This window comes from Saccostrea cucullata, unplaced genomic scaffold, assembly GCF_032062105.1.
Source record: "Saccostrea cucullata isolate Sc308-1 unplaced genomic scaffold, CSIRO_AGI_Scuc_v1 ctg1539, whole genome shotgun sequence".
Taxonomy (NCBI): domain Eukaryota; kingdom Metazoa; phylum Mollusca; class Bivalvia; order Ostreida; family Ostreidae; genus Saccostrea; species Saccostrea cuccullata.
In genome coordinates, this window is record NW_026938279.1 from 5,397 (window position 1) to 30,386 (window position 24,990).

General features: G+C 34.3%; 2 protein-coding genes across 2 annotated transcripts in view; both read left to right on the forward strand.

Moving 5' to 3' along the window:
- The first annotated feature begins 908 nt into the window (after positions 1-908).
- LOC134249890 (solute carrier family 45 member 3-like) lies at positions 909-7,812 on the forward strand. Its single transcript, XM_062732248.1, has 3 exons — positions 909-1,060; positions 3,055-4,585; positions 7,281-7,812. The coding sequence occupies exons 1-3, from the start codon at positions 1,029-1,031 to the stop codon at positions 7,545-7,547; spliced, it is 1,830 nt and encodes a 609-aa protein (XP_062588232.1). The 5' UTR covers positions 909-1,028; the 3' UTR covers positions 7,548-7,812.
- Positions 7,813-13,007: 5,195 nt separating this feature from the next.
- Positions 13,008-24,990, forward strand: part of LOC134249892 (polyunsaturated fatty acid 5-lipoxygenase-like) — a 49,166-nt gene continuing 37,183 nt past the window's right edge. Inside the window, exons 1-5 of the mRNA XM_062732249.1 lie at positions 13,008-13,522; positions 13,943-13,987; positions 14,875-15,003; positions 17,056-17,153; positions 17,862-17,994. Of these exons, the coding sequence (XP_062588233.1) occupies positions 13,061-13,522; positions 13,943-13,987; positions 14,875-15,003; positions 17,056-17,153; positions 17,862-17,994 (867 nt within the window). The 5' untranslated portion in view covers positions 13,008-13,060. The remainder of the gene's footprint in view (positions 13,523-13,942; positions 13,988-14,874; positions 15,004-17,055; positions 17,154-17,861; positions 17,995-24,990) is intronic.

A 24,990-nucleotide genomic window follows, 5' to 3' on the forward strand; every position in this document is an offset into this window, starting at 1 on the left:
TTTTGGTGCCTTGAGTTGTTATAGCTTGTATGGCTTTGAATACTGAATACAATAAACGTTGTTGTAAACGTATTTTAAGCAAATTTGTCTAGACACAATTTATATTGTTTATAAGACGATTTCATGACATTTGTAATGTTTTGCGGTAACGTGAATAATCCTCGTTGTTGATGTTTATTAATAAAACAGTAAACAATTGATCATTGATAGCTCATAAAGTCACAAGAGAAACCTCTGACAGACTGCTGTCGTTCCATAATTTGGAAAACTTTTCGGTGATTCTAGACATTTACTTTTTCTCTCTACAAAATAGACATATAAGTACCTGTTTTTCAACATTAAGCGCATACCAGAAATCCAAATGAATCCTTAAAAATACAGTGTACAGGCACGTAGTATCGGGGGGGGGGGGGGCCTGGCCCCCCCACTTTTTCTCCCAACATTACCTTTACTATAGAAAATGTCTAATGAAAAGGTGGTTGGCCCCCCCACTTTTGACCACAGCATATACATTGCAAGAAAATATAGGAAGAAATTGGAAGTGAAAGGAAGTTTGCCTTGAAAAAAGTTGGCTACTTACCCCCCCCCCCCCCCCCCCCCCCCCCCCCCCCCCCACGAAATAGGATTTTCGAGTCTGGGTAATTTTCCTTTTTTTTTTTTTTTTTTTTTTGTTTGCTTGTCAACTTTTTTTTGGTAAGTAAAAAAAATTTTCTCAGGTTGGCCCCCCCACTTTCAAAAACGATGCTACGTGCCTGGTGTATATGACATTTTTGAAATTCTATTCCATAACAATAAATGCATGTTAATGAGTAAAACTGTGACTTGGATAAATTGAGTCTTGGAATTAATTAGTACCGCCTGTTTGCGGCCCCGATATTAATTCAGTATTATTGTAATGACAGAGGCCGTCTGACAATTGACGCTCTGTGTAGAACTTTCACTGTTCTGTGTTGGACTCTCACTTCACTGCTAGTGTCGCTCGTGGCACCCTCCCTCAGTCCGCCAGTCCGGGGGCTAGAGTTAAAATAATGGAATATAACGATATCGCCCTTAAATACAGGTAACGGTATTCTCCATCTCTTCTGATATATAATGATGCTCAATTTGTGTATTGTTTTATAGGACATTTGATCATGGTCACGGCTGGTTATCCTTGATATATATATATATATATATATATATATATATATATATATATATATATTTAAAAGTAAAAATCCAAAAATATCACAAAACATTTACTACAAGCGCTTTCGCCATGTTCGGCTCTTCAGGCAGTTATACAAATGTCAGGTAGTAAATATATATATATATATATATATATATATATATATATATATATCAGTAGTATATATATATATATATATATATATATATATATATATATATATATATATATATATATTTACTACTGAAGGTATTATGGTAATATGAATGCGTTACACCATGTAGATGTACATGTATAGTTATGTATAACCGAGAGTTTTTCTCTCTTTTAGTTTTAATTAATTGTGGTATTAGAATATAATATTGAATTTTACATCTTACATCTAATTTTATGTGTATTGAAAGAATTACATTAAAAATCATTTCTGTTAATAATTTCCGTGCTTTGTTTTTACGAATCACTTGATTAAGTGCAGTGAGTCAAAAAATAATCATGACGAATTACATATATCAATCGTCACACTGTAGTAGTGGCTATCAAATCTGATTTATTACAACTGTTCAAAATGAAAAAAAACTATACAGATTACATGTATTTTTAACACGATTCTCTCTCTCTCTCTCTCTCTCTCTCTCTCTCTCTCTTTTTTTTCTCTCTAAATCACTATATTCTTCACGTATATGTATTTCTGAATACCATTGAGTTTGTATTTTGTTTGAACAAGATGCGCGTGAAGAAGTCGTGAATTCATTCCTATATATATATATATATTTAATTAACATTTTTTTGTTAGTCTTAAAAGGTTCGGCTTTAAAATGTGCATTAAATTCGTCAGGATTTTTTTTCTTAAAATATGACGCCCGTCACTCATGGAGAACAAGTGACAATTAATTGCTATTTTAGCTTTGCTAATTAACAGTCTGGGGCACAAAAAGGGGAAAGTAATGTACGTACTGTATTTATAAAATACAGGTTTTCTTTATGGCAACTGTCATTTACGTAAGAAATTTCAAGTCTTGACTCTGGCATGTTCAGTATAATGTTACTACAGTAAATTTCTCCATGGGAGCCCTTGAATGAAAGTTGAAATTTTATAAATAAATCTTAAATATTGTAAAAAAGTTCATAAAGAGAGCATGGGCGTCGGAACCCGGGGGTGATGGCTAGGAGGGGGGGGGCTTAGCCCCCCCCCCCAATTTTATTGGTAAAAATATGTACATAATATAGGCAGTAAAAATTGGGGTTTATCTTTGTTTTGTTGGTTTAGCCCCCCCTCCCTATCCCCCACTTTCAATTAGCCCCCCCCCCCCCCACAAACTTTCAATTTGCTTCCGACGCCTATGGAGAGTGTGTATAGACATAATTAAAACAATATATACTGACTTCTTTGTCTCAACACATACATATTGATCTTATTTGACAACTTGTGGGAGGGGGGGGGGTAAGATAAGGGAGGTATTGTGTCGAGGTACTACAATATATGGTAAATGCACGGGTACATCTTTCAAAAGAGCCACATTTAGTAACTTGGTATTTGTGATTAAACTCCTTGTGTTAAAAAATTATTGTATTCAGTAAATAGTTTTAAAAAATGTTTAAATTGAAAAAACCACCGAAGACTTTATCGGATCAGTTTTTTTGTTTCATCGTGTAAGTTGACAGCTGCAACACAATATCACTTTCTAAATAGAGAAGTAAACAGACTTTCGCTTACATCCACGTCCGCTTCTTTAAAGAGAATACCCCCCCCCCCCTTATTTTTACTTTGTGAGAACAGTGCTAAAATCCCACGAATGCACCATTCAGTAGATTTTTTTGTGTTTTACTTTTTTATGCTGGTATTGAAAACCTCAAAGTAAATTAGAACAACGTCTTTGTTGTTGTAGGTCCTCTGTCCAGTACAGCGCACCACCGGAAGTGACGGACGACGATGACAGAGACCACGAGCGCCTGCTACAGGAAGTGATTCACCACGACGACCCGGATCCCCGCCAAAAACCTGTCACCATGGCAACAGGAAAATCATTATCACTGCTTCAGATTATTCTTCTAAACGCGGTGGTATGTGGTGTTGAGATTTGCGCATGCGCTGGATTCACTTACATCCCTCCTATGCTGTTAAAGGCGGGGTACACGGAGGAGAACATGAGTATAATATTAGGAATGGGGCCCTTGCTCGGGTTCTTCTTCGTCCCAGTAATAGGCCGTGCAAGTGATAACTGCCTCAGTGCTTGGGGTAGACGACGGCCTTTCATTGTGGGAATATCATCGGTTCTAATGTTTGCGCTAATTATTATACCGTACTGCGATTGGATCAGTCTGTCTATATTTGGCCCAGGAACTTTGAGTAAAACGGGGGCGCTGCTGATTTTAACAGTAGGAGTAGTTCTGCTTGACTTTACTAGTCAGGCCTGTCTTACACCGTGTGAAGCCTTGCTAAGCGATGCATCAAAAGACTCAAATCAGCAGGAACGTGTGTTCATGGTGTACTCTCAGATGGTGTCGTTAGGGGGATTTCTGGGGTATTTAGTTACTGCCCTGGACTGGAATACGAACCCTCTCGGTGCTCTGATTGGTGGACAAGAAAGGACTGTGTTCACTGTGCTGGTCTTCCTGTTTGTGTTTTTGTTGTTTGTGACTGTAGCTGTAGCCAAAGAGGAGCCACAAATCGCACTCCAGAATTCTCACACCCTAGACATAAAGCCCCCAGTAGAGAGTTCGACCTCTCTTTCCGTGTTCAGTGGTCCGGCTTTGGAGTCGGGGTACGAATCAAGTGGTTCGGAAGACGGCGGTTTGACAAATGTGCTTCGCAAACCCCGATCTAAATCACGTCGTCACAAAAGAAAATTCCGTCCTATTTTATTGTTGTGTATGCCATTTATTTTTGTTTTAAAGCGCTTTAGATTATTTTCATACGTGCAATTTTACGGCAGACTAGCTCTTGCAGCTATACAAGACAAGCTTCCAGAATCTGTTAAACTGCTGTTAGATATTCCGATCGTATTGCAGAAACTGGCCATAGCGAACTTCTGCAGCTGGACTGCAGTGATGGGATTCAACCTGTTCTTCACAGACTTTGTAGGACAGGCCGTTTACGAGGGGAATCCCAATGCGGAGGAAAACTCCTATCTGCGTGCTCGATATGACGAGGGTGTTCGAATGGGATCCTGGGGACTCCTGTTTCATTGCATCACTTCCGCTGTCTATGCCTTTTTCGTGGAGAATTTAGTGGAGCGTGTCGGGATCCGCCGGACGTACGCCGCAGGAATGGTGACCTTCACCTTGTGTATGGCGGGCATGGTGTTGTTCCGGAACATTTATTTTGTGAACACTATGGCAGCCCTGACGGGTTTTGCGTATGCGACTCTCACGACCATCCCTTTCATTATTGTCACCAAATACCACTCCGAAAAAGAGGTCAGTTCAAACTCTCCTTCTATATTATTTTTTTTAAACTGAGCTATGTTAATGCATGAATCTTCTAGTATTCATCGAAATCTAGGTTTGCCTATTTTTGAATATTATAACGTACTGATATGGTACTGGCGTGTTTTAAATTATTTTCACTAAAAGATCACAGATTAAAACAAGAGGCCCATGGGCCTTATAGGTCACCTGAGTATTATGGAACAACTTTCTAGTGACTGAATTTGATTCATGTTTTAAGCCAGATGCTATGGCATTCACAATTTTGAAAGAGGCACCATTGATCATAATAACAATACACTTAGCAGTTGCTTAGTTTGGTTACTGAATGACCCTTAGGCCTAGATCCAAACATTGCATAATTTTTAAAAAGGCATCCTTGCTTTTCAAAAATATTTGATTAATACCAAGGAGCAGATTTCAAACAATTCATTCATTTTTAGTATATAAGTATAGCCCCCCCCCTCTATGGTACCCCTGACCCAGGGGCCTTGAAATTCACAATTCTGGAAGATTAGGACCCTTGCTCATCATAACTATATATAGGTATGTTCACCTGCTTAATACCTAGAAAGGAAAATTTTCAAAGAATTTATTAGAATTTCACTATAAAATCAATAGAGCCCCGCCTTAACACCAGAAACCCGACCCTGGGGCCATAAAATTCATAATTTTGGAAGAGGCATTCTTGTTCATCATTACTATATACTTAGTTAGTTTATTTAATACCTAGGAGCAGAGAGAAAAAAAATCAAAGAATCCATGTATTTTCACTATATAATCAATAGAGCCCTGCCCTAACACCAGAACCCCTGACCCTGGGGCCATAAAATTCACAATTTTGGTAGAGGCACTCTTGCTCATCATAACTATGCACTTACTTAGTTTATTTAATACCTAGGGGCAGAGAAGAAGATTTTCAAAGAATTCATGTATTTTCACTATATAATCAATAGAGGCCCTGTCCTAACACCAGAACCTCTGACCCTGGGGCAATAAAATTCACAATTTTGGTTGAAGCATTCTTTCTCATCATAACTACGTAATTAAGTAGTTTATTTAATACCTAGGAACAAAGGATAAGATTTTCAAAGAATTCATGTATTTTCACTATATAATCTATAGAGCCCCACCCTAACACCAGAACCCCTGACCCTGGGGCCATAAATTTCACAATTTTGGTAGAGGCGCTCTTGCTCATCATAACTATGCACTTAGTTTATTCATTTAATACCTAGGAGCAGAAAAGAAGATTTTCAAAGAATTCATGTATTTTCTCTATATAATCTATAGAGCCCCGCCCTAACACCAGAACCCCTGACCCTGGGGCCATTAAATTCACAATTTTGGTAGAGGCACTATTGCTCATTATAACTATGCACTTAGTTGGTTTATTTAATACCCAGGAGCAGAGAAGAAGATTTTCAAAGAAATAATGCATTTTCCCTATATACTTATTTAGCCCCGCCCTAGCACTAGAACCCCTGACCCCAGGGCCATGAATTTCACAATTTTGGTAGAGGACTCAATGCTGCTTACAATCATGCCAACAGTTTGACTGCTTGATGTCCAGGAGTAAAGAAGAAGATTTTCAAAGATTGCGCTAATTTTAGTGGTTTTGGCCCCACCCTCTGGCCCCAGGGGGGCAGGGATCATGAAATTCACAATTTTTGTTCCCCTTCACCCATAGATGCTTTGTGCCAAATTTGGTTGAAAATGGTTCAGTGGTTGCAGAGAAGAAGATGAAAATGTTCAAATGTTAACGCACAACGCACGACGCACGACGACGGACGAAAACAGATGGCAATAGGTCACCTGAGTTTACTCAGGTGACCTAAAAAACTTAGATACTTGCATTATATCTTCATGTTTTTGGAAATAAAATCGAATTCCGATTTAAAAAGACGTATAAAGGTATTGATCTTGGAAAACTTAACTTGGAAAGAATGAGAAAACTGAACGACGTTTTATATGTCGCACGGAAGCTTAACTGCTGTGTTAATCCAAATCATACTTCAAAATATTTCTAAGAAGCGTGTTGTTTTTGCTTTCGCATGTTTTGCTTCCATAAATATGTTTTCATATGGCAATGAAGGTCGACAAACATTAAATTGAATTTGAAAATTTCTCTTTCTCTCGAGATTGTTGGAAGGGGGGGGGGGGGGGGCGAGTGAAACTTTACAATAATTTAAATCGCCCCAAACACGAAGAATCGCGCTAAACCATGAAGAATCGTCTAAAATCATGAATATTAACAAAAATGCTAAAAGGACTACTTTTTCTTCATAATAAACTATATAAAGAAACAGACTCTGTAAATCTAATTATTTTGCAAGAACGCTAAAATATTTTTGAAGATTTTTAAGAAAACCGATATTTTTGTTGGAAAGTGTCAAGGATGTTCCCATTTTTCATACCTAGATTGGACATCGGGAATTTCTCAATTTTTGAGGGAAATGTGAGAGTTATAAAATTTAAAAGGACATACTTTATACTTTACATTGGTTCCTTTAGGAGCTTTGCAAAGATTTACAATGCAGTGGTTGAACAACATTACCAAAATAACTTTCTCACGTCGTCATTCTTTAAATTTTTAATCATTATACTGACTACTATTTAAAACTTATTTTAAATGTCTTGAAAACAGTAAATATGTTATAATAAGAAAGTTGGCGCTTCTTTGTAGGTATACTTCCGGACAGAGAATGGGAAGAATAACTTCCGGGGCATTGGAACGGATATTGCCACCCTAGACTCCGCCTACTTCCTGTCTCAGGTAATCCTCTCGGGAATGATGGGATATGTTGTGCACATGACCGGAACTGTCCTGTCTTACATGATCACGGCAGGAATTATGGGCATTTTGAGTTGTTTCTTTATTCAGAGTATTATTACGTCTCGCGAGGAAATGTTGAGCGTAACTAAAACCTGGCATTCTGTCGTTAACATATGAATTTTCTTTGCTGAATTGCTTTACAAGGTGCTTTACTGTTTTGTCTGATATAATGTGTTTTATTATACGGTGCTTTGTTTAAGACTGTTGTACTCAAGGTTGACAAATGTTTTAAAAATGCCAGTATTTTGACCACTAGCCAAAAATGTTTAATAATTTTACAGACTTGTCTAATTAATCAATCATTCGATCGATCGATATGCCTAAACCAAATTGTGTACTCTGAAACATTTTCAGTGCCCTATTTGCAATTCAAAAATCAAAATACATTTTTTTTTTGAGAATTTAAAAAAAAATACACTATGGATTTAAATATTTTTTTTAATTTCTTGCGTTTACTTTTTTGTTCTATGGAATATGTTCTGTTAATTTCATTAATAAACCAAATACTAGTACACTCTATGTAAAATATTAAACTGAAAATAAAGCAGTAAATCGTACGTGATCCGTGTGCGCCAAAGTGGATGAAGTTGATGTTATGTACAATGAATACTTAAGAATCATAGTTTTATCGACATGTCTTTAATTTTTTTAAATACTTTCTTTTACACAATTTTTTAAGACGTTCATGTGAACAGTTGCTGTATTGAGATATATTTTTGTAAAATGTACATTTTTTGAACATGAAAACATTAAATAATCAAATGTGTACTTTTTAAATTACGTTGTACTTTCACTTAAAATATATTGCATTGTACTTTAACGAAGAACACAGTGTATTATTTTAATTTCAATTCGAAAGTATTGCATTGTTGTACTTAATTGTCTTTTTAACATGTCTCGGATACTTTCACGTTTACTCGGAACTATTTTTGTTTTAAGTAGACACCTTTTGTAAGTTTTACATATTGTCTATTGCTTTATTCTTGCTTTAAAATTTAAAGATTTTAATTTTACCTCACTCTCGTTTAAATCGGGAATACTATATATTAAGTCTCCCCCAAATGTTTCTCACACCCTAAACAGGGCCTACCTCTGAATATTTAACTCTCGATTACAAAAAAAAAGAACAAAACAGCTTTAACAAAAGTGAAGGTCTATACTGCTGCTGTATCATTATTCGTTTGCTGACTTTCCTCTTTACTGAAAGATACATCAGTTTATCTCTGTAGGAAAATACTTAGCCTTATTTTTATTTTCACAAAATCAGGTTTCTCATTAAGCTTATTGTGTAAATTGTATTTTTTTCTGTGTCATAGTTTTAGTTCAGATGATTGTGTATGTTACCTTCTTTATTTTTCAAGTATCAGTGTGGGTTTATATACAAAGAATTTTATGTTTTATATATGATGGAGATATATAATTATATATATTTATTTATTAAATATTAACACCCCGACTTATTCTATATTCATTAACATGAATAATACTTCTATAGCCCATCACCGATTACAAGCTTTCCGTAGACAATGAGAAAACTACTGGATTAGAAAACGGCACAACCAAGCTTTTCATATGGTATCAATGACAATCTCGTAAGTGCTGGCGATCTTGCTAGCTTACAGTGAAACAATTTAAATGTTCTGGGACTTTTTAACAGTTCACAGAGACGCTACATCGGCCTTGCAATAAACCTATTATACACGATGGGCCAGTTATGAAAAAGAAAACTTTGACACCTTGTCAGAACGTATTAAAGTATCAGCTGGATGTTGAAATGAAAGATATGGAGATTACGAACAGTATTCAATATCAATTAAAGTCTATAAAACAATACAAAAATAGGAGCAGAGCAAAACATCAGAGGTGGGATCAGGTGCCATGGAGGAGTGAGCATTCCCTGACGACCAGTCTCACCCGCCGCGTGCTCTTTGTCATGATCGAGAAATAACGGAAAAATCCGTTGTCAATTCAGTGTATAAATAATGGACTAACAATTAGTATGAAGAATGTCAGTCGGCATTTGATTCGATGATAAATTGTATTTGCTGACAAGATCATTGTATCGACCATACATCTTACGAAATGATGACTTTAAACGAAACTTCTGATATTCTTGTTTCATCAATTTGTTTGTCGATTATTTACCTCGTTTTAGAAATTGTTCATACGTAGAGCATACTCTTGCGTATCGAATCAGATATATCAACTCCGTGTGCAGGTGATGAAGGTATATTTCTGCATAAGTAAGGGACCACGTTTATCATAGAGTTTGGTACTTAGATTACCATTAATCTCTATATCTAGTAAAATATCAAAGTATGCAACAGGTGTGTCAGACTCTGTGGTATCTTTTATCTCAAGCTCACCAAGAAATAGCGAAGTAAATTACCATTCTTAATTGACAATACGTCGTCGATATATCTAAACGTCGAGTTGAAGGCCATAGAAGGCGTTTTGTTCTTTTCACGTGTAAGATTTTGCGCAAATTCTGCTTTACATTAATACAAAAATAGGTCTGCTAATAACGGATCGCAATTGGTAGACATGGGAATTCCAATTAGATTGTTGGACCTGGTCTCCGAAAACCACATAGATATTGTCAATCAGAAACTCGAGCATCTTTTTGATGTGTACTTCAGAGTACTTTTATGTGCAATCATAATGTGTTTTAACGAAATAATTTTGCAAATGACCAATGACCAGGTAAGTAAATTAACGAGTTCCATTTTTATTTTAAAAAGCAGCTGTCAATGATATCAAAAAGCCTGATTTTAATTTATCTTGGGGAATGGTTGTGTATAAAGTTGAAAAATCTTAAGTTTTTAAGCTGTTGATTTTTGTAACACTATATTCAAGAAGTGGTGTAAATCAGATCTGTATAGTACTGTTATGTACTGAAAAACTCCAAGAAACTAAGAAAACTTGAATTCACAAAATCTTATCAAAATCGATAACATCAAAACATACGACTTTTTAACACTTGATACAACCATTCCCTACGAAAAATTAAAGCCAAGGCTTTTTGACATCATAGCTTCTTGTCAATAAATTGAAACTCGAAAATTAACTTTACTTTTCAGTGGTCATTTGCAAAATCAATTTCCATAGGTACCAACTGCACCCCTTATTAGCAATCCTATTTTGTATTAATTTGAAGCAGAATGTATTCAAAAACTCCTACGTTGGAAAAAGAAGACACTTGATTCGGAATTAATCTCGAATTTAAGATATATCGACAATGTATTGTAGATTACTATAAACTATACTTACTTCCATTAATATGTCGATTCGATGTATCCCTGTGAGCTTGAAATTACCATAAAAATGATCTATTAATTAAAAGATTGAAAAAAAAAATACCACAGAGTCTGTTTGATATTTGGATTTTCTACTAGAAGGTCTTTAATTGAAACCTAATAAAAACTATATTATATACTTGAAGACTTCAATTTTTCAACTGTCAGCTTCCCTAACTCTGCACTGTTCTCAACTGCTTACGGGGTTAATGTCTCTTGTTTGACTCATTGTACAAGGAAATCGAATGACCAACGCGCTAGTGAAATAAGGATATCAACAGTCACGGTTTAAAGTCTTTGATCAGCAGATCATTGCAGTATGCAAAAATTATGGCCCAACAATAATTATGTAAAATGTCAGTCAACACTCTCCTAAATGATAGATAACCGGGTACATTTGCTAGCTGTATGGTTGTTTGGGTTTTTTGGGGTTTTTTTTTTTGTGCTTTCAAATACTACTTCTCGCGAAAATAAAATGCCAAACAACAATTTCCACGTTAGTGTTGATCATGATAACTTTTCAGAAAAAATAAATTAAGAAAATGCGTAACAGATGAATGTGAGGTTAAAATGGTCATAGTTATTTTCTATTTTTTATTTGGATCTTTTATTAAATAAGTTCAAACTGTTGCTATATTTATTGCTTAAAAATTCTATGAGACAAAAAATAAATGTATTTGGGTTCTTATCTCCTGAAAAGTAAAGGAAATAACAAACTAGAAAATCTGCTCTGTTCCATTATTTTGCAGAAATCAGTTTGATAGGATGCGACTTAAGACCGCGGAACATTAACTGGCAAGATTGGAAATGTGCAGCTTACGTAATTTCTATCTGTTGCAATCAAATCATTTAATGATAGACAATGAAATGGACGGGTACAATTCGATGCGAACGGTCGAGTAAACATTGGATTGAATTTCTTCTATAGTTTGAAATTCATTTTCAATCCACGTCAGCTATGCTTGAAGGCACATTATTACTGAATGACCCAGAAGACAAATAATTTCAATTTTGGTATTGTTTGAAAATAATTGTTGTCAACCATTTTGCATTGAAGACAAAACTGAAAAAAAGCTCTTGTCATCCTAAAAATTAATGGTACAAAGCATGATCTGACTCGACCATTTCTGACAGCCCCCCCCCTTCTAGAATCAAATGGCCGTATCCTGAAAAAATATGTCTCCTATGACATTTTCCAATGTCCTTAAGATTATATTATATAGGCTATAAACTCATATCAATATATTTACATTCCCAATGTCTTTGTCCGAGATAAAATTACAAATTGTAAATGTACTTTATTTCCCCATCAACGTATTGGCGCGGTTCCAAAAAAAACCAAGTGCAGGGCGGAACAAACACCTAGACAGAAGCAGGGCTAGGAGCACGTGGATTGGCTGAATCAAAGCATGTAAATATAAGGAATAACTGTCAGATTTTTCAATTTCATGAAGATGATCAATCGATTGGCTTGCGTGATAATTTTATGCATAAACGCCTTCGGCGTTTATGCAAATTATCACGCAACCCAATCGATTGATCACATCATGAAACCGAAAAATAAGACAGTTATTCCTTAAATAAATTTCAACCAAAATATATTTGGGAATTGAAATTATTTGTCTTTAGGATCATACATTCACACATTGCTTTAAAAAACATCTCAGTTGGATTGAAAATGAATTTCAAACTACAATTTCAATCAAATGTTTTCTCGGTCGTCCGCGTCGAACTGTACACACCCATTTTATTGTCTATCATTATATGCTTTGATTGTAACAGATAGAAATAACGTAAGCTGCATATTTCGAATCTTGCCAAATTATGTTCCGCGGTCTTATAACTCAGTGAAGTTACAGGGGAGATTTAATGAAAAATTATATACATTAAAAAAAAAATTAAAAAGTTTTTGTCTGTTGCCATGGCAACAGTGATGTACTTTAAACTTTCAAAAGGATTTGATTAAAAACAGTCATTAAAAATAAATTTTTAAAAAACCCCACTTTTTCAGTGTCCATGGTAACAGTGGCCATTTTGAAAAAAAAATGAAGAAAGATTGCACATTTTTAGCGATCTTTATGACAGTGGACTTTCATCAAGATTCACAAAGTCATCTTTGAGAAATGTGCGGACCGCATTATTGGTCAAACAATAGCAATATTCATGTATCTCGCCGACTTAGTACGGGGTGACTAATAAACGAGGATGTTATAACTGTAAGTCCTTGATAGTGAGCGATTTTAACGTATCGATGGATGAAGAAATAGGAATTGTGCATCCTATTACAGATATATAAATTGCATGTAATATGTATCTACTGATCAAAGATCCACAATGGTCACTTACGAAATTAAAGTGAAAACCGGGGATGTACTGGGGGCGGGTACAGATGCCAACGTAAAAATAGTTCTACTTGGTAGATGTGGGAAACAAACGCAATCCGCCAATCTGGATAACAGGTTTAGAGATGATTTTGAAAGATTCCGGGCAGATGTCTTCACCATAAAAGATAAAACAGATATTCCTGAAGTGACTGAAATCAAGCTGCGGAGAGACAAAGCGGGTTCCCGCAGTGATTGGTTTGTCGAAAAGATCCAGGTAACCAATCAGAAGAGCGGGTGTACTTCTGTTTTTCCAATACTTCGGTGGATACGTCCTGATATTGACCTTTATTTTGGACGATATGACGCCTTTCTGCCTCAGTTTGATCCTCATCCAGAACAGCGAAGGGCTGAACTTTATGAGAAAAGAAAACTATACGAGTACCAAGAAAAAAGACCGGGATTTCCCGTTCAGGTAATAATTAACAATACATATTCTTACATCACTAAATGAATAATGAACGCTAGTCGTTCTCCATTAATTGAGTTCTATGTTATTAATTGATTGCTATTTTACGAATTGATTGCTATGCTATTAATTGATTGCTATGTTATTAATTAATAGCTATATACTCAATCGATCACTATGTTACTAATTGATTGCTGTGTTATTAATTGATTCCTTTGTTATTAATTGATTCCTTTGTTATTAATTGATCGCTATGTTATTAATTGATTGCTATGTTATCAATCGATTGCTATGTTATTAATTGATTGCTGTGTTATTAATTGATTGCTATGTTATTAATTGATTGCTGTGTTATTAATTGATTGCTATGTTATTAATTGATTGCTGTGTTATTAATTGATTGCTATGTTATTAATTGATTGTCAGGTTAAAAAAGTCCCCGATGACGAGGAATTTTCCTTTTGTCACAAGGTAGGTGACGTTGTACTTCTTCTTTGACAATCTAATACAGAATTCAATAAGGATATAGCTATCTTTGTTTCATTACTACTTTTACTTATTTTATTACATTCCTATACCAAAAGCTATCAACTGCATGGATTCATGAACTGTATCGTGTCATAAAACAGAACAGTTAAATTATTTTTAAAAAGTATTTTCACTGACATTTCGAAGAATTATCGTTGTCTTCATTTTGCTAGAAATCAAGTATGATTTTGACATCGCATGTCGAAATGTTTTGACGTTATAATTACATTGCTAACAACATGACGTCACAGACTCGCGATTCCTTGAACGCTCCGCCAACTGAACACTTTGATTGGTTAAAATTAGTAATAAATATTCATGAGGGAGTAGTCTCAGGGAGTAGTTCTGATTTTCCAGGGAGTAGTCTTCAGATGAGGGAAATAGTCTCTTCTCGGGGAAATAGACAGTTTTATGGTATTGATTTTATATAGAGTAATTACAGTAGAGGTATAATAAATAAATTTATCAAGTCAATTTCTTTCCATTATTATTTCAATCTACGATGTTGCAACTATAGCGTAGTTGTATCATTTAACTTTCATTCCAAAAGCAAGTTTCAGGAAAGAGGAAGTCCTTAGATCCTTACCGGTTCGATTTTATTTCCAAGAAAAGGTCTGATGAAGAGTTAAACAATCTTTTCTATAACGTAAAAATGAGAGTTCAGAGAACGAGAATTACATGAAATTGTTGTGACCGATCCGCAGGGGATGCTCACTGCTCCATGGCACCTGATCCAATCTCTAATGATTTTAGAGGTCCTTTTTTGCTGCCGATTTGTATTGTATGTATGGACTTTTCATATACATAAAACGATGTTTTCATAATCTCAGTTTGATCTGACTAAGATGAAGCTCACTATGGAGGCCAGCAAGGCGAAGGAGATGATATTGGGTGATGGAGCGTGGGAAACTTTAGACGACATGAAAAATATCTGTTTGAAAACATTTAAAGTGCCCAAGGTAAGAAATCAAAAGTTTAATCTTATTGTAAATTTTGATACTTATTTTCTTTTTATACTGTTTACCTCAACAATACAAACTTATATAAATATATAACAAGTGTAATATTCATTACTTTATTAGATAAAGGGGGGTAGATTTTATTTGTAAAAGTTCTAGTCAAGTCATTGTATTTCTCGGAATATTCCGTGAATCATGCCATGTTTGTTTTGTTTATAGATTTACCATTGTGTTGGTCCCACATGTTTTTCTGTTATATGCTTATGTATTTTGATTATTATTTACCTGACAAGGCTATGTTCTTAAATTGTTTAAGATTTTATTGTCAATGAAAATAAGAATCTACTTACAGGAGTTTCAGTGATGTTATTAAGTAATCCACACTGTATTTGTTATGACATGACATCTACTGTCAGTGCATGTAGGCCGCCATTGTATGACATCATCAAATAGTTCACGGCGCAATAATTTGGATTTGTTATAATGTAAAGCTAGTACAAGTAGATTCCTATTAAATTACAGTTAAATTATAGTTTTTATAACTTGAACTATTTAAAAGATACCTGAAGATTTGATCTCTCTATTTATGATTGTTGTCATTTAGCACTATTTATTTTGCTCAAGAATATTACCTAATTACTGATGTCTACTATAGTTACACCACAAGAGATAGTTCTTTGTTAAGAATTGTTTAATTCTTGATTTATTAAGTAAGTAATGCATTCATTTTATTGTGTATAGAGAATATATAGCTAATAGGATAATTTAGTAATATATGATTGTTCTTAATTGTTAGAATTATAATAATTTATGCCTGTCAGGATTGTCAGGAAAATGAAGCATTTTGATTGGTTAGTTTCTAGATGCAAAAGCTAGATCTATATAAGTGAGCCAACTTCTCAGTTTTGTCAGATAGCTCCACTGAGCACTTGACTAATTGTTGTCTTATTAGGTATGATGAATTCTGAAAACCAAGATCATAATTTTTATAAAGACAAGTTCTAATTATTATTCAGCATAAAGATTGTTTTCATAACTTGGCAACCCAGAATCCTGACATTTTATAAATTCCTGACACCCAGATTTCCTGACACTCAGATTTCCTGACACCCAGATTTCCTGACACCCAGATTTCCTGACACTCAGATTTCCTGACACCCAGAATTCCTGACAATATAATTCCTGACAAGTGAAATACTGACAATCTCTTATAATATAAATAATTATTACTCTCCACATTTTTTACTCCTGATACAGCACTCTTTGTTATAAGAGTTATTCCCCTTTAAATCCCATTATGGCTATAGATACCTAGAACTTTATACTGAGCTATCTCCCACCACTCATGAGACCCTAACAAAATGTTGTGTGTATGTTGATAAAGGGACCAACACAGTTTTGTGCATCAAATGTTGACTTGTTTATTTATGTTTGCGATGAAAGTTAATAAACAGTTATAAAGAACATATGGAGTTCCTGTGTGAAACATCTACAATGGAAATAAGGATATTTTAAGGCCAGCCTGTTACACAATACAGTTCTAGGAAATTGCTTTTGCTATTTGGGAGGTGGATTTGGACACCCTAGGAGATTCAGAGTTAATTTATAGTGAAGTAACCAAAAGTAACCTTGGACCCCATATATATGATAAAAAATCAGCTAACAAAAAAGTTCTCCAAAGATTGACCATAAAACAATGACTGTTAATGGTACCTGTACAATGTATTCTATTATAAATGTCCAGTGAAAAAAAAATTAATTAAATACAATTTTCTTCAGAGACATTGCAATCTATTGCAAAGTTAAATTACTTCACCAATCAGCTTTACGAGTGGCACTTAGTAAGACCTATGAATTATCTACAGAGGAAAAGCACCACCCTCTAAGTCCAAAAACAGTAACTGACAAAGCAAAAATAAATTGAAATTCATATCGTAAAACTGAATGATTTTGTTACATTGTGCTTATCTTTGCATTTTGATTCCAATTATCTATAATGAGATTCTAACGAACGACCAATGAAGTGTGCATCTGTGCATCTTATTTGTACAGGGGATGCTGGACTGGGAGAGTGATATTAGTTTTGGCTGGCAGCGCTTAAATGGTGTCAATCCAAATATGATTTATCTTTGTACCCATCTACCAGACAAGTAAGGGCTTATTGATAATTTATCTGCTCTTCTAAAGATATATAATCTGCACCAAAATTTATCTTTAGAGATTTAGAGATTTATCTGCTCTTCTAAAGATATATAATCTGCACCAAAATTTATCTTTAGAGATTGGGCACGTTAACAAAAACAAAAATCCTGAATCTTGACTGATGTTTAAGGGGCATGGACACAGTTTCAACTGAATTTTTTAAACCAATATTAATGTTTACAATTCCTACCTAAGTCCTCATCCAATGATTAGCAAAAATTTGAACATCATTTATTGATTAACAAACGAGATACAGAACTAAAAAAATGTAAACATGGCTCATGCCTTGTTTTTGTTTACATAAAGAAAATATCATATTTATAACAAAATGAAATTTAGAAAATCAATAGAAACTGTCGAATTGTATTTAAAATTAACTTTTTTGTGAAATTATCTACTTTGAACGATTATATAGTAGTATATGAACCTATGTAAACAAATCATGACACGGACCTTGTTTACATAACAAAGGTTTGGAGCTCTAAATATGTCTTGTATCTCGACAACTGATGTTCAAATTTTTGATGATTATTAGAAAGACCCTAGTAAAATATTTTTAAAAATGAAAAAAAAAATTTTTTTAGCTGAAACTGTGTCCAACCCCTTTAAGTAGTTAAAAAGTGACTATCAAAACTAATTATTTATGTTCAATTCAGATTTGGTGTGACTGAAAAAATGGTTAAACCTTTCCTCGGGGGCCTGACAATATCCCAAGCCATCAGGGATAAGCGTTTGTTCATCACTGATCTAGAAATACTGAATGGGATTTCTGTTAACGAAGGCTATGTTGTAAGTTGGTTGGTTCATTACTGGAAATGCTGAATTAGATTCAACAAAACTTTATGAAAGACGTGATGACTTCAATTTCTTTTTATCGTTAAGATTCCTTACTTATTTAGCAATATACCCTTATTTTTTATTGGCACTTACATTTTAAAAATTAAGATAAAATACATACATGTAACATTGCAGAAATAATACATAATCAATATTGCTAATAGATTTAAAATTTATCTTATATAATAAAAAAAGTCTAATAATTGAATATGTTTATGGGCTTAATAATATAATATATATATATATATATATATATATATATATAGTTTTGTGCCATGCGGATTGTGGGTTATTTTGCGTCTTTTTCACTCACGTTGTGGGTACCATGGATGGTTTATGGGTCATTATATATTGACCCACAAACCATGTGCCTAAAATTTTGTTTATGACAATAATATAGTAACTATATTCATTTTTTACAAAAAAAAAAATTTTTGACCCATAATTACACAATCAAAAAATGACCCACAATGCAATTTTATATATATGAAATCTTACCGCTGAGTACATCGGCAGGATTTTGCGTGTGACCCACAATATTTTATATACTTTCCCATGAGTATTGAAGTGATAAGGAGAAACGGCTAGGTTTTATAGCTTAATTTCAGTGAATCATTGTTAAATTGTAACGATTTTTTTTATTTATATGTGTGAGATTTTATTTTCAATGTACTACATCGTATAAATCTATAAAAAAAAAATATTGCCTAATTTATTTTAAAACTTTTTATCTTACGATAGTTGTGTTCTTCCTAAAGTTTATATATCTAAATATAAATTCTTATGAAGATGAGAAAGAAAGCTTCAATTACACATTTTTTGAAAGAAAAAAAAACCGACTAAAATGTTTCTATAAAGATCGCGCGTGAGATGTGAATCGCGATGTTTCAATAATTAAAAAAATATGTTAGGTTGAAGTCTCAGAAAATCTTTCACAACTAAGTCTTTAGGTTTATTCAGAAAGAAATATCACACATTAAGATTTAAGGTAAGTGTAATCAAATCAACAATTATTTAACATTTTATAGATTGAAAAGTATATACTCAGTATCCGACGGTGTTCTATATATCCAATGTATTGACCCAGAATAATGTATAGTTGCCTGTATTTGGATCCCGCAATTTCTCTATCTTTTGGGAGGTCAACATTTCCGCTACATTGCAAAAAAATTTCAATTCATTTACGCTACATTTCTTTGAATGATCAATACCGCTACATTTTATCAACAAGACTATTGTCGATTAAAACTCATTACCGATACATATCAAATCAGCCAGGAATGCCACAGAATTATACTTGTATACTGACCCACAACTCGCTTCTGTACATTGATCCCGCAACATTATATACATATACTTAGAGTTAATGACCTACAATTCTATCATACATACCTATATAAATCTTAAACAATATAAGTTAATTTAAAAAATAGATCACTTATGACAGAAAATGTCTCTTAAAATAAAAGTTGGATTAAGTAATATATGCTTGCTTTTACGTGTAAAGAGTAAAACACATTCTGCTGCATCTGACGAAATATTTGTTTTATAGACACAGCGGTTCTAGATCATGCACAAATAAGAAAATTTTGTCGCACTCGGTCTTCTTTGGTTTATGCTTAGTAAGATACATTGCTTAAATTCTATCAATGGGGCTTGGTTCCGGGATCGTGTATTTTTTGTATTGTGTGATTAAATTAACTAATTATATTGAAAATCTTAAATCAATGAAATCCATAGTTTTTTTTAAAATCATATTTCAGAGAAAGGGTGACACTCGACCTCTTGAATACCAGAGAGTGTCTCGGTCACACTATACATAGGCGTTGCAGTCGTGGGTGCTAGAGAGGGCTTACCCCCTCCCTCAACCAGAACCCACTTCTGATAAGATAAACAAAATAAGGATTGCAAATTGTGGCTTACCTTTTTTTTGTTTAGCCCCCCCCCCCTCCCATTTTAACTTGCTTCCGACGCCAAGATGCTACTGGTTTTATTCACTGTATACACTTTTGCTACCGGAGTCGGTGAGATTTAATTTCCGAAATGATTGTATTATTCTCGTCCACTATCTGCCTATTGACGAAATATAAGCTTTACAAAACATGTAGTGAGTCAAAATTATTTATGAAAAAAAATGTTAAAAACGTCAAGCACCTGTGATTTGGAATACCTAATAATAACAATCCAACATACAAATGTGTATATATGCAGTATAGTCAGAATTTCAGAGATGTGATCGATTAAATCCCTATACGACAATCTTTAAAGAGAAATATTAAATGAATCAGATGTTATGTAAATACTGCATGTCAACGACGTCCCTGAGTGGGAATACCCCCTTTCCCCTTCTCCAAATCGTCCTAGTATAATATGAAATTAAATTATGCATCGGATGTATAAATAAAATCTCAGAACTGTAATGAAGAATGGTTAAATTGTTTTAAATCAGCAAAGTCGCTATATTTAAATTTATGTTTATATATTATTTAGGACCCTCTCTACACCGATGCAAAATACTTTTAAGATAGGACTTTTCTGTAAATTACACAGTTTAAATCAATCTTGTTTCATAAATATCAGAGACTTTTAAAACAATAACCAATTAAAACATGTATATGTACATTGAAAAGGCAACGAATTCAATCTCTTCGGAATTAAGCCGCAACTTCTCGGGCCTTTCCGACTAGCGGAAAACAACTTCGAATGTATTGCTTAAATAATAATTGAAATACCTTTTTATACTAGTATGTGGAGTTTAACTTTGATATTACCTAAATTATACTATTATCATAGAAGGGGCTTTTAAGTTACTTATATTCATTCTGTCCGACGGGTATATTCTGTTTTTGAATAAACTGGAAAGATGTATATTTTTTAACATGCGGTTATGTTAATACATTCGAGGCACTAAAAGCTAGCACACTAGCCTGATACCCTGGCTCATCCTTGCCAAGGAGTACAGAGACAGGGAACCAGCCGACTCGCACACTAATCTCAGACGTCAAAGGTGTTCTACCATCTTGCTGATTCAGTCATGTGATCATATTTGAATTTCATTCAAATGTTTACCTTTTGAAGACCGATTAATTTTAATTGTGGTACGCACAACACTAAGTTTTTGCTTTCAAAGACTATTAAGAAATGGTTGTAAATTAATTAAAAGCAATATACATCGAAGAATTAGACAAATTAAAAAACCTTTTTGATGAACTTTATGCATAGCGAAATATAAAATGAGTAACTACATGTAAGCAGTTTCCGGCGGAGAAAAATCAATGTATCGATCTGATTCCTCCACCTATCACACCCGAGGTTTGAGTGGACGAAGCGGAGTCAGCCGAGGATTGTCGATAACACCCGAGGTTGTTTTTCCGAACTTTTGACGGAAAGAGCCGAGATGGTGCGATTGCTCTCCGATCAGCGGAGAGACTACCTCGAATGTATTACAAAATCGTTCACTTCTTTTCAACAACATTCAAATAAATACTTTGTGGCTTCTAATGTGTAGATTCTTGTCCATACCTTAAAGAATGTAAATTAAATATTACGCAAAATTTGCAAGGGAGGGGATAATCAAATGAATACGAAGCGACTCCATTTTGCATAAAATTTTAACATCTGCTGCTTTTAATACATTTGAGGTGTTTTTTTTTTTTAGCTTTACAGAGACAACAGATGGACTAATTGGCACTTATGAATACATTTAATATGGCATTGGAAAATGTATAAGTATTTCAATCTTCAAATTAACTTAATTCCGTATTCCTTGAAAGACGGTATAATATACTTTAAGTTTTTTACAGTCTTCGGACTATGCACTTCCTCTCTTTTATGATTGGTAGAAATTGCATGATGAGAAAGTTTTCAATGGTTGAAAGACTGGTCTCCGCGTCCCACAGGGGGAGTCAAACTTTCCTTATTTGAAGAAGGTAATGGAATCAGCCGAGGTTTGCCAAAAGCTCTCGGACAGTCAAAGTTTACGGAGATGACAGAGCGACAATCGTGGTAGGGCTGATGACAGTAAAAAGCTAATGTAGAAATACAAAATCAAGAAATTCAAAAGAACTATACGGACTGATAGATGAAGATCAGTTTACTATTTAAGATTGTTGCTAAAGACGGTCAGCTTTTTTAAAAAGTTCTACTTGTATGGTTAAAAAATCAAAGTTTTTGCAGACAGACGGGTGGACAAAATCATTATGCCCAGATCTTCGACCTTCTTGTACATAAAAAGTACATGGAATATAATGAGATATAATCTCACAACTTTTAAAAATTCATGAGTTTAGCAAATGTTATTTTTCTTTGAGGGTGTAGGATTATAAGCTTCACACAGAATGAAAATATAAGCGAATTGAAACCGGATGCAATGCAGCTTAAACATGTACCTGAGTGCTTGACAGGTCGCTAAAACAACTCACCATTATGACTATGGACCTCAGTCAGAATTAATGGACTCACCATCGAGAAAAATCGTATTTACACGTACGAATACGAGGGTTGTTCGAAAAATTCGTGGACGATGTCGATCTTCATTATACTACTTTCAAGAAATTTGAAATAAGCTCAACATCATGTGTACAAATATTTGTTTTGTTAATTTGTGAAGTATCGTTTCTTGGGCTTCGGAAGCAAATTGAAAGTGGGGGGGGGGGCTAACCGAAAGTGGGGGGGGGGGGGGGGGGGGCTTAAGTTAACCAACAAAAAAAAGGTAAATCCCAATTTTCAATGCCTATATAATAGTTATTTTTGCAAAAAAAGTGGGGGGGGGGGAGCTAAGCCATCATAAGACTGAACTTTTGTCCCCCACTTTTACTGAAAGTAGGGAATATTACTTTTGGTCCGTCCGTCTGTAGATCTGTCCAGCTTATTTTCTGTCTGTCTGCAACACTTTCTTTTTCGCGCGGTATCCCGAGAAGCTTTTGGGTTTTTACAATGAAATTTTCCCCTGGTGTATTTATAAGAATTCTATAAATTTGGATGTAAAAATTTCATAGGGTCAAGATCGCAAAATCATAAATTCTGTCTATTTTAACACTTTTGTTTGGGCGCGATATCTTGAGAAGAAGTTGAGCTTTTGCTGTGAAGTTTTATGGCACAACTCCCTAAAGTTATTGCCCAAGAAATATCCCTATTGATTTTGGGGTCAAAAGGTTAGAGTTGAAATTTCATACATTCTGTTTGTATATAAAACTTTAATTTCCGGGTCATATCTCAGGTAGCTTTTAAAGTTTTTCAATCTAATTTTATATCTTAACGCCCCATGGCCCCGACCATCCCCCTTAAACTGTCCCCCTCGCCCCCCCCCCCCCCCACCCCCACCCCCGCCATCATAACATGCTTTTCTTTTTTCCCGTAAATCATAAACAAGTAAGGAGACAAAGATTCTTAGAATTAGCTTGTGCTGATTCAGTCTTCACCACAACAGCATATTATTCAACATAAATAAAACATTAGCTTAACTGTACAAATCAAAAACACTCTTTATTGTTAAGAATACAATTCAATGAAAAGGGAGAACCAAATCAATATTCAATACAGTCAATATATTTTATCACTTTACATGGTCAGTTTGGTGTTACGTACTTTGAATTTAAATTCGACTTTAGAAATGTTTATGCATCTACCCGTTTTAACTGGACTTGTGTATATATTAACAAGATAGTGTATCCATATGTATATTTACATCAGAACGGGGATATTTCTAGTGAGCATTGGCTCACAGACTTCTTCTTGGTGTTTAGGGTAACATTTTTTGCTCGACTGAGCTGAAAGCCCGTGGGCTTTTCAGATCACATTTTGTCTGTCATCTTTCTGTAAATTTTTCACATTTTCAGGTTCTTCTTCTTCTTATATAAGTATATCTATTCAATTTCAACCAAACTTGCCACAAATCATCCGTGGATTAAGGGCATTAAGTTTTTTTTCAAATGAAGGACCGTGCCTTCTTTCTAGGAAGGTAGTTATGAATTAGTGACATCTTTTAAACATTTTTGTCTCTACAATAGGTGATCAAAGTTTTTCATAAAATATATTAGAATTTTTTCAAAATCTATTGAGATTCTGAAATACGCTTTTTTTAAAACTTGTATCTAACAACGTACTGCCCGGCTATTAAATTGCACTGTCACGATGACCCACAGTCATATACATGTAGTGCTGCATATAATTCTGATGTCGGCTGCTAGTGAGTGTGAATCGTGCATGCTGAATCTGCGAATTCTCCGGCATTAGACTGACTTGAAGAATAGAAGTGCAATCAACACTTATCTTTATATTACCCATGGGAGTGGTGCTTGGCAAATATCAATGATGTCAGCAGTTTTGAGGAAAGGGTGCAAAACTTTTCAAAGTACAAATTAAAGCTTTAAAACTTTATTCTCAGACAACAATTTGAGGCCTTAATTAAATAATTTCAACATTTTTTTTTTTGGGGGGGGGGGGTGGGGGGGGGAGGGAGAGAGGGATTTCAATATCCTATACTTACTCAATAATATTGATGAGTAAAACTATAAAATGGACATATGGCATGGAATAAACGAGTAAACAATAAATAAACTGAAGTAAAATAATGTCGAAGGTGATAACACAAAGTCTGCGCAGCGAGCTTCAGCAAAGTTTATGAAAAATAATTAAAGAATGTTTTACTGGGGTCGGAGAAAGAGAGATTCTTTGACTATTTTGACTATTTTAAGAATTCATATCTCTTAATTAAACATCCTCTTTAAAACAACACGAAAACACGTTATAATTAAATTGCAATATAACATTTTATTGCAGCTGGTTCCATGGAGTTAAGAAATGCCACTTGTGCTTTGAAAAAAAATTATTTGTCATTTAGTAAACATGCAATCTCATGAAATCTATATATTATATTTTATTCTCGATTTCAATACGATTTTCGTGGGTACTCACACGTATGATTGATATACACAGAGAGATTTGTAT